This window comes from Nannospalax galili, unplaced genomic scaffold, assembly GCF_000622305.1.
Source record: "Nannospalax galili isolate Female #2095 unplaced genomic scaffold, S.galili_v1.0 scaffold1484, whole genome shotgun sequence".
Taxonomy (NCBI): domain Eukaryota; kingdom Metazoa; phylum Chordata; class Mammalia; order Rodentia; family Spalacidae; genus Nannospalax; species Nannospalax galili.
The window spans coordinates 301830-311345 of NW_008351512.1; the positions used below are offsets into that span (position 1 = coordinate 301830).

General features: G+C 37.8%; 1 protein-coding gene across 1 annotated transcript in view; it reads right to left on the bottom strand.

The window, feature by feature from the left end:
* Positions 1-9182, bottom strand: part of LOC103746311 (pancreatic alpha-amylase-like) — a 13078-nt gene extending 3896 nt beyond the window's left edge. The window contains exons 1-7 of the mRNA XM_029553725.1: positions 9142-9182; positions 4792-5004; positions 4325-4471; positions 2972-3160; positions 1615-1845; positions 730-863; positions 3-16 (exon numbers count right to left, since the gene is read on the bottom strand). Of these exons, the coding sequence (XP_029409585.1) occupies positions 3-16; positions 730-863; positions 1615-1845; positions 2972-3160; positions 4325-4471; positions 4792-4959 (883 nt within the window). The 5' untranslated portion in view covers positions 4960-5004; positions 9142-9182. The remainder of the gene's footprint in view (positions 1-2; positions 17-729; positions 864-1614; positions 1846-2971; positions 3161-4324; positions 4472-4791; positions 5005-9141) is intronic.
* Between the last annotated feature and the right edge of the window lie 334 nt (positions 9183-9516).

Sequence of the window (9516 nt, forward strand, 5' to 3'; positions counted from 1 at the left end):
ACCTTCTCCCCAGTTCCTATTAAAAAAATGCCTGCATTATTTTTTTTACAATGATTTAGAGTAATTTAAATCTGCCACTCTGCATATTGCATCAGCTTAATTCTCTAAATGATTTTTCATAGAAATATTATTTTATATGTAGATGTTCATATACACCTATGTAATCAACAAATTGTTTCTATGCTAATATGCATGGGAACTTTATTTGGAGTTCATTCATGTTACCATAGAATATACATAGTGTTTAAAAAATTCCATTAGAGTTTTTCAGCATATTTAAATGTCCTCAAAGAGGGTAAACATTGATATCAAATGAAAAGGAATGAAAAACTGGATTCAAAACTGTTCTGTTGTGTGTCCTGACTTCAAAATTTCAAAGTATTTTTTGATGTGTTTAAATTCAATAGTATGGTCAAAATGTATGTATACTAAGTAGTATTCTCTTAATAATAACCTGACTTTCATATATTATAGAGAAACATTATCAAAATTTAGTACACTCATACTGTAGGTAAAATTTTTGATGATGTTTAGAGTTCCTAGAAGGCATACTCATGATTGAAATTTTAAATGTAAAAGTAAACTTGGAGTTTGGGGAACAGTAAACCTCATTGGTAATACATTTATTGATAGAGAAATAAATTATAGTGCCCTATAATGGTAACTCAAATTGAGGCAATACGGCAGTAGGTCTGTGGTAGGTAAAATGACAAATTGTTGCGTATTTACTTCAAGTACGCCATCTTCTCTCCATTCCACTTGCGGATAACTGTGCCCAGTTTTGCTCCAAACTTGAATTCTGTCACACGGCCATTTCCAAAGTACTCACTGCTTTTAATTGCCTCACCTCCCAGATCAATAACCTGGTAGAGATACAACGACAACCGTTTGAATAAAACAACCTTAAATCATCATAATGTAAAAATAATATAGTATATGAAGTTTTCAGACATTTATACTATTGGAATTTTAAATTTCTATATTGAAAGAAACCAAAGGTCACTTCTTGTCCTGTAACGTGATTGACACTAGTCTTGCACATAAGTGAGGATTCAATAGCTCACATTAAATTAGAACTCAGATCAACATTTTCAGCGTTTTAAACTCGTTTCTAGAAGGAAACAAGGATAACTATTATCTTTCACTCACTGCAAAGACAATATTTCCTGAAAAGAAAGCTTCATGTCTTGACCTAAATACTTACAGAAGTAGTAACAAAATTCAGAATTCAAACTTAGATAAACTGACTTGAGAAAGCAACATCTATGGCTTCCACCATCAATGAAATTTACAAGCTGAACTAATTCTCTTCACTACCTTGGAACCCCTGTGTTAAAGAATTAAGCATGTCATCTCTGAATAGTAAAGAGTTAAAGAGTGGTGAAGTAGGAAAGTGATCACACATTAAGTGAATTCTGTCATCTATTTACAAGGTACAAGCCTGGCATAATTCTAAAACCCCTGTGGTAAAGAGTTAAGCATGTCCTCTCTGAATAGTAAAAAGTTAAAGAGTGGTGAAGTAGGAAAGTGATCACACATTAAGTGAATTCTGTCATCTATTTACAAGGTACAAGCCTGGCATAATTCTAAACACACACGTTAGTATTGCTTTACCTCTTGAAAAATGAACGGTCTACTTCCTTGAGAGAACCATTTTGTATTTAGATTATGCAGTTTATCCAAAACTGCCTTTATGTCTCCAGGCCACATGTGCTTAGCAGCATCAAGTCTGAACCCTGCCACACCAATGTCAATGAGATTGTTCATATAGTTAGCAATCGTGGTGCGAACATAATCTTTGTCAAGGGCAAGATCAAGAAGGCCAGACAGACGACAATTTCTGACCTGTGGAGGCAAAAAATGCAGTGATTGAATTATGCAATGTCTACTCTCAACTGAGATTGTATTTGAGATATATTCATTCAGCCACTGATCAGCACATAAGTTCATGGTGACTTTATATAGGACTTTGGGGAAATTAAATTAATATTTTACTGTGGATAAACCTTTGATATATTTTCTAATATAAAAATTGAAAGAATTATAAATAGAATAGATGAACATTTTATTTTATTACAGAATTTTGTTTTTCATTCTTTCCTGTCTTTCATTCCTCTTTCTATTTCTTCACTTTCCTTCAACTTTCCTACGGCTTTCTTTCTTTCTCTCTTTTCTTCATTTTATGCAGTAGAGTACCACGCCAATGTCTTTGTAAATGTCAAGCACCTGGCTTGCCACTGAACTCCATCTACATCCCCATGATTAAGGAAAGTATTGGAATATTATTTTGAGTATCTGATCTTTTTTTAAAAAAAATTTATTTTTTTATTTTATGTGTAAAAATGTGTTTTAGAGGGCACCTGATCCCCTGGAACTGGAGTTACAGAGAGTTGTTAGCTGCCGTGTGGGTGCTGGGTGAACCCAGGTCCTCTGCATGACAAAATAGTGTTCTTAACTGCTGAGCCACCCCTCCATGCCCGAGTTTCTAATCTTTAAGCATTCTCTCCTGGAAAGCTCTTCTCATAATAAAGGAAAGTATTGGAATATTATTTTGAGTTTCTGATCTTTTTTTAAAAAAAATTTTTATTTTTTTATTTTATGTGTAAAAATGTGTTTTTTAAATATTTTATTTATTTTATAACTATTGTCTGCATGTATGTAAGTGCACCATGTCATGGAATGCCTGTCGTAGACAGAGAGATTATTAGAGCTCCTCGAAGGGAATTACATGGATGATTGCTAGCTGCCATGTGGGTGTTGGGATTCGAACCCAGGTCCTCTGCATGACCAACCAGTGTTCTTAACTGCTGAGCCATCCCTCCATGCCCGAGTTTCTAATCTTTAAGCATTCTCTCCTGGAAAGCTATTCTCATAATAAATCGAAACTATGCCAATACGGTATTCCATAATTGCCACCTGCGTACTTAGACGTATAGACTGTTTCTCATTCTGACCATTACGTTCTTATTACCTGATTAGCGTCATTATAGTTATTAATTTCTCCATTGCATTTGCCATCGTTAAAATCCCAGCCAGAGTACGGAACTGCTGGAAAGTCCCTGTTGTTAGGGTTGTAGTAACTTCCACAAGTGCTGCTTGTTCCCGCGGGGTTGCCTGAGCCGCACATGTGATTGATGACGGCATCCACATAAATGCGGACCTGAGAAGATAAGTGTGCACCTCAGTTAGAAATCTAACTCTGCATTGGATGACCGCTACAATATGCTAAGGAAACCCCAGAGTGTTCTGTTTTGTATTGTTTAATTGTTTCTTCGTGATGTTTTGTACTTTATCAAACACAAGAACAAAATTCTAGTGTAAAAGGAAATTTTGTAAAATGAATACCAATAACAGTTTTAATGTTTACTCAAGTGGAGTAAACAGAAACTTCTTTCACTACAAACTAAAGTAAAGATGAATTTCTGAAGAAGTAGGCATCAGTAGAAAAATTGAAAACTATTTATATGAAATTTCACCGGGTCACAGTGAGAAAGCAGTAAGACAATACTCTCTGCTTAGTATTTTCCGAGAAGGTGGATGTATGCCATCACTATACAGAAAAATAACGTTTTTAGACTGAGAATAATGTTGTAGACAAAACCCTGGAGTTGTGGGAGTACAATAAAGTCACATAAGTCATAACTTGTTGTTATACCTGGTACAGTTGCTCACTAGTCAGTGTTACTAGGAAGTATATGTCCTTATAAGGGCTAAGGGCCTGTTCTACTTTGTTTCTCCATTGCTGTGAGAAAACACACTGGCAAATAACAAGTTGGGGAGGAAAGATTTTATTCGGCTTACATCTCCCAGGTCACAGATCATCAGGGAGCCCAAGGTAGGAACTCTGGGCAAGAACCTAGAGACAAGAGCTGGAGGACAAGCCATGGAGGAACACTGCTTACAGGCTTGTTCCCAGGACCCTGATCAGCCTGCTTTCTTATTCAATGCAGGCCCATTTGCCCAGGGGTGGCACCACCCACAGTGCGCTGGCCCCTCCCACATCACACATCAATCAAGAAGCTGCCCCACAGACATGGCCACAGGCCAGTCCTATGGAGGGAGTTCTCCAATTGAGGCTCCCTCAACCTAGGTGTGTCAAGTTGACACTATATCCAGCACAGAGCCAAAGTTTTGATTTATAAATAGCCCTCTTTAAACAGTTAAGAGGACATTTGGAAAAAAATTTAAAGGGTGATCATAAGACTTCAGTAGGCATTTGGAAATACAAATCAAACAAAAATTTAAAACACTAAATTATAAAATTAATCACAATAAAGAAAACTGAGAGAAATATTCATTTGGAAGCAAACATGAATGTACTTACACCAACATTGTTGCACCTCGTCACCATGTCTCTGAATTCATTTTCATTTCCAGACCTTGTGCAGATTTTGTAGCTAATTGGTTGGTATCTTTCCCACCAGGGCCTTGAAGGGTTGTTAATCACAGCATTTTCATTAGGTGGAGAGACCTATTAATAAAAATGCTTATAATAATTATCATAATATTGCTTACTTTACATAAAATGATCCTGCAGAGACTAATCAAGGATCCAATGCTACTTCTTAGGTAGGTCTCAGCTGTGTTTTCCTATAACCGGGGACACTGACAGCACATGGGGAAGTCCTCTAATGTCCCAAAACAAAATATAATGGTGCCTGCTAGAAAAATTTTCCTCCAGAAAATGTAAGTTGGAATTAAAATTATGCTCCTGATTCACTAATATCGACTAGCATGCGGTTTTATATAAGCTCAGTAAACTCTGCTGCTTAAATCGTGAACAACATTTACCTGGACCCCTCCAAATCCTTTGGGACCTAAGTATCGCTCACATTCCTTGGCAATATCAACCCAGCGCCACTCAAACAGGTGGACGATGGACGTCCTGCCGTACTGAGTGTGGGGGTCATATTGCGCCCAGCAGAACCCGACGAGTGAGAGCAGCAGAAGGAACTTCATCTTGCTTGAAGTTGTCAGTGTTCTGTCCAGCAGTTATTTATATTCCTGCAATTAGGACAGTTTACAAAGTAAATGTTAAGAATAAATATTTAGAGTACAAGGTGTTTATTCTTAATCTGAAAGAGATTAGCAATAATGGCATTAACAGGTGAAGAGCATTCAGAAAACTCCCACAGGGGAATAAACTGAATGTCCTTGGTAGACACGCATTGTGTGGTTAATGTTAGATATAATGTCTGATGTCCCTGCACTAATACGAGGAAAATTACAGTTGTACCAAATTGCTATGGATATCTACCTGAAAAAGTTTAAAATTCCCATTCCAAATAGAAGTTGGATGAAAAATTCAGTTCTGTTTGCTGCCCATACTCAAAATAATTTTAATTATTGAATGTGGGCTTAATTTTTCAGAAACTGCCTTGCATGGAGGCACACAGCTGCAATGCCAGAGCTAGAGAGGATAAGACGTGAGGTCTGTGAGTTCAAGGCAAGCCTGGGCTCCATACCAAGGCCTTGCATAGAGACAAATAAAGAAGTTATAGATGACATGATATTGAAATGTCCAAGATTTTAGAAGTAAACATTTTACCCTCCAGCAATCATGGATTAATCTGTGGCCAGAAGGAGTTGCATTGTGAAAATGATAGTTTTCCCCCTTAGCCAGATTTCTTTTAGAACCAACATAATACTGAATAAACAAAATTTATTATTCTTCCATCTTATATTAATGACATTCTATGAGACAGACTTGTAGTACAGTAGGAATAAACTTCTGCCACTCAACAAGGACTGAGTGAGTTTCTTCATGTGGTCAAGCCCTGATGTTGGTAGGGCTAGAATGATGAACAAGGCAGACGGGTTCCATACTAGAAGTTCCTGTTAGGGGAAAGAGCAGAACATTTGCAAATAAACCTAAGTGTGGTCATCATGGCTATTAAATAGCTTCAGGTAAAATGTAATTAGAGAACCATCTTTTAACCCTGAAGGACAGGTGGTATTAAAACCCAAAGCCCAAAGTTGCTCGTGTTGGCCTCCATTGGAACGAATGTTTAAAACAGCCCTCCCCAGGTCTGGAGAGTTTTTGTTTTGCTTTTGTTCAGTGGCATTTAGCGCATAGTCTTATGTGTATCGCCTTAAACAGTAAGTGGCATTTAGCGTGTAGCCTTATACCCAGCACCTTAAACAGTTGGTCTTTGTGCCTTTGGGCTTGTTTCAAAAAGCTTCTAGAAATTTAATTTTTAAAAAGATTCATTACGAAGTTGTGCTATTATGATTCACATTTACACTAAAATGTATCTCAGATGAACACTTTCTGTGATTTGAATAGCTTCCAGTTCTTCAAATATTTATGAAATATACATTTTTTGCCAGTCATTCTGCTAGAAACTAGAGACCCAAAGAGGAGCAAGCAGGGAGGCCTCCCCTCCATCCATGTGAATGAAGCTGTCCTCCTGGGGTGGTTAAATAACCAGGCATTTGCAAGCTTTGGTGGCCCCAGTGAGGAGACAGCCAGTTCTGTGTAGATGATGCTACCAAGGCAGTCTGAGGAAGGGCTGATGGCGCTGAATATTGGGAGGGAGTTTTCCTAGGTGAATGTGTTGAAAGGGGGGAATTCAAAGCAGAAGCAGGCAGAGCCTGGAAAGGCATGCTGAGAGGGAGGGAGAATGCAGGCGGGACCATGTGGCCCCGGAAGAGCAGCAGGACAAGCCAGTGTTGAATGAGGCTGCGGTGTGAGACTCTTTGCTAAGCCACAGAAGGTGATGGATTTTATAAGAGCAGAACTCATCAGTTTTAGCAGGAGCATGACACGATCAGTCTGTGTGAGAATGGCTTGGAGCAGATACAGAGCCAGCATTAGGGAAGACTCCAGGATCCTGCTGCCCAGTGGACAGTAACTGTGTCACCTTGTTGCTAAGAGGACAGGAATGATTGGGCTGAATGGATACTAAAGTTTTATTGGAAATTGCATATCAGAGTAAATCTGTGAGAATAATTTAAATGTCATATATAATACATATATATATATATGTATATATGTATGTATATATATAAACATATATATACATATATATGCCAATAGACTATAATTGGTGTCATGACTTGTTCTTCATTGTGAGCCCATGCCCTAGAACCTAGTAAACATACCAAGTATTCCATCCTTGAGAGAGATTTGCTCTCCCTGTGCCAGTGTGCATCATGGTCTATAGTTCCTTTAGGCAGGTTTGGGTTTCATACCAACTTCCCCATGTCTATCCTATGATTTTTTGAGCTGTCTGTTTTGAGCTTCCATGAGAATTATGCATGCCGTTACCATTTCTTTGAGTTCATATGAGTAACTGAAAAGCTCTATGGAAAACTCTTATTTCCTGTGATCATCTAGCATCTCTGGCTCTAAGAATTTTTCAGTTCCCTCTTCCATAACGATTCCTCTCCCTCTAGAGTCAGATTTTAAAGTATCCTATTTAGGAATAAAGACTGTGCAGACTGGCTTTCTGCTCATTGGCCCGTTGTGGGTTTCTGTGTTAATCAGCATCTGCTGCATAAGGATACTTCTTTGCTGAGAGCTCAGAAATGCATTCACATATGGTTATAACAATAAGTCAATAAGTGTCATAATAAAATAAGAAGTTCAAAAAGGTTAGGGATTGGTTGGGCTTGGCAAAGGAGGGGCTACAGAGAAGGCTAACTAACACTAAAGCCTTTAGAAAAAGTCGTATAAAAACCTTCCAGTATAAAAGCTTCTTTAAGTATATTCATATATGTATAGAAAGAGATTAAAACTAAATACTTATCATGGGGATATTGCTCCTACTAGGTACCATAGGCTAACAAAATGAATCCCCACTGCCAGCAATGCACACCTTCTCTTGAACTGTTGACTAGGAGCTCCAAAAACCCTCAATCACAATTGGCCATTTCACTTGCTCTTGTTTACCCATGAGAAAGGAAAGGTAAGATCATATTCCTGAAGACACAGTATACATGGCCTTAATAGCAAACAACGAGATTCTTCTCGTTCTTATATTACTGTAATTTGTAGATTTCCTCATTTCATGTTGCCCCACATTTCCTACATAGTCCATTCCTGTTTTTTTGTTTTTTTGTTTTTTTTTAATTTTGCATAGCTTTTCCTTAAGGATCCCAGATCATCAACTTTATCTGCCAGTCTTGATATTCTGCTTCCATTTCATTCATTATACTTCTGAGGCTTTATCCTGTTATTTCTTTTTAAATTTTATTTATTATTTTTATTTTATGTGTATGCTTGTACGGCCTGCATGTAGGTGAGTGAACCCATGTCGTGCAATGCCCATGGAGGACAGAAGAGGCTGTTGGGCCCTGGGAGTGTAGTTATGGACACTTGTTAGCTGCTATGGGGTACTGGACCCAGGTCTTCTGTGAGAACCACCAATTTTCTTAACCACTGATCCATCTCTTCAGCCCCTATTTCTTTTTTTAAAACAAATAATTTGCTGAGAATTTCATACATGTATATAAAGTGTTTCAATCAAATCCATGCCCACTCCCTCCCCTCCAACTCCCCCCATATCTCCCTACTATTTTTTTCTGTTGACTTCATGTACTCTTTCTTCTTCTTTGGTTATTTATATTTTTTATGGGGCTTTTGGCTACTCTAACTTTCCCCATACTGAAGAAGTCACCTTAAAATCTTTTAAGGATTATATAAAATCTCCCAAACATTTTCAGCATTTTTGACCTTTGGAAAGGAATAGGCTGCTAAGAGGCACAATGATATTGTGAGTTTTAGCCAAGAAAGTGGCAACTTTTCTTTGTGGTATTTTTACACTAACCACGTAGTGAATTCCTACCTCCTCTTCTTATCACACCATGCTCTGAAGACATTACACAAACTGACAATAGGGAATTGGGACTCAGACTGCTCTGGTGTCTCATATGCTAAACAGCGACACAGGGGGAGGCCATTGGAGGACCCCTTCAGAGGGTCTTTCAAAAAGACTCCCAAATGGCATCTGTCTTATTGCAAAGAGGAAAAGAAAGTCTTTGAATTGTGAATAGGAGATTTGAATGAGAAGTAAAGGCAAGAGTAATTAGCATTACAAGTTCTAGACAGGGAACTAGAAAAAAGTCAGAACAGGGCAATTTTCAAATGTGCATTTAAGATTCCATTTAATTTCTTGACAAAGACTTCCAAAAGCATGCCTCTATTGGATTCCTCTTCATTTTTCTTCTTTCTTCCAAGGCTGGACTCTAGAGTGATGGATTCAGGATTTGCTTTCAGGTATTTTGATAGCTGTTGGAGTGGTTGGACTCAGTGTCAGTTCCCTCTCAAAGGCTTCTGGATGGGGGAGAAAACAAATTTATCCATCATTTTAGAATAATAGCTGCTTGTCTCTCTTAGCTACAGGTAGGCACTACAGGATTGAAGACCAAGATTTGAGCTCTTACATTTGAGCAGCACTTTCTGGTAAGTAACAAAATCATCAATGAGAAATAATTGCCTAATGAACTTTGATATAGACCTAAGCATAATGTCTGTGAAGTGTAATCCCTTGAACTCTTAAAGAAATATATTGA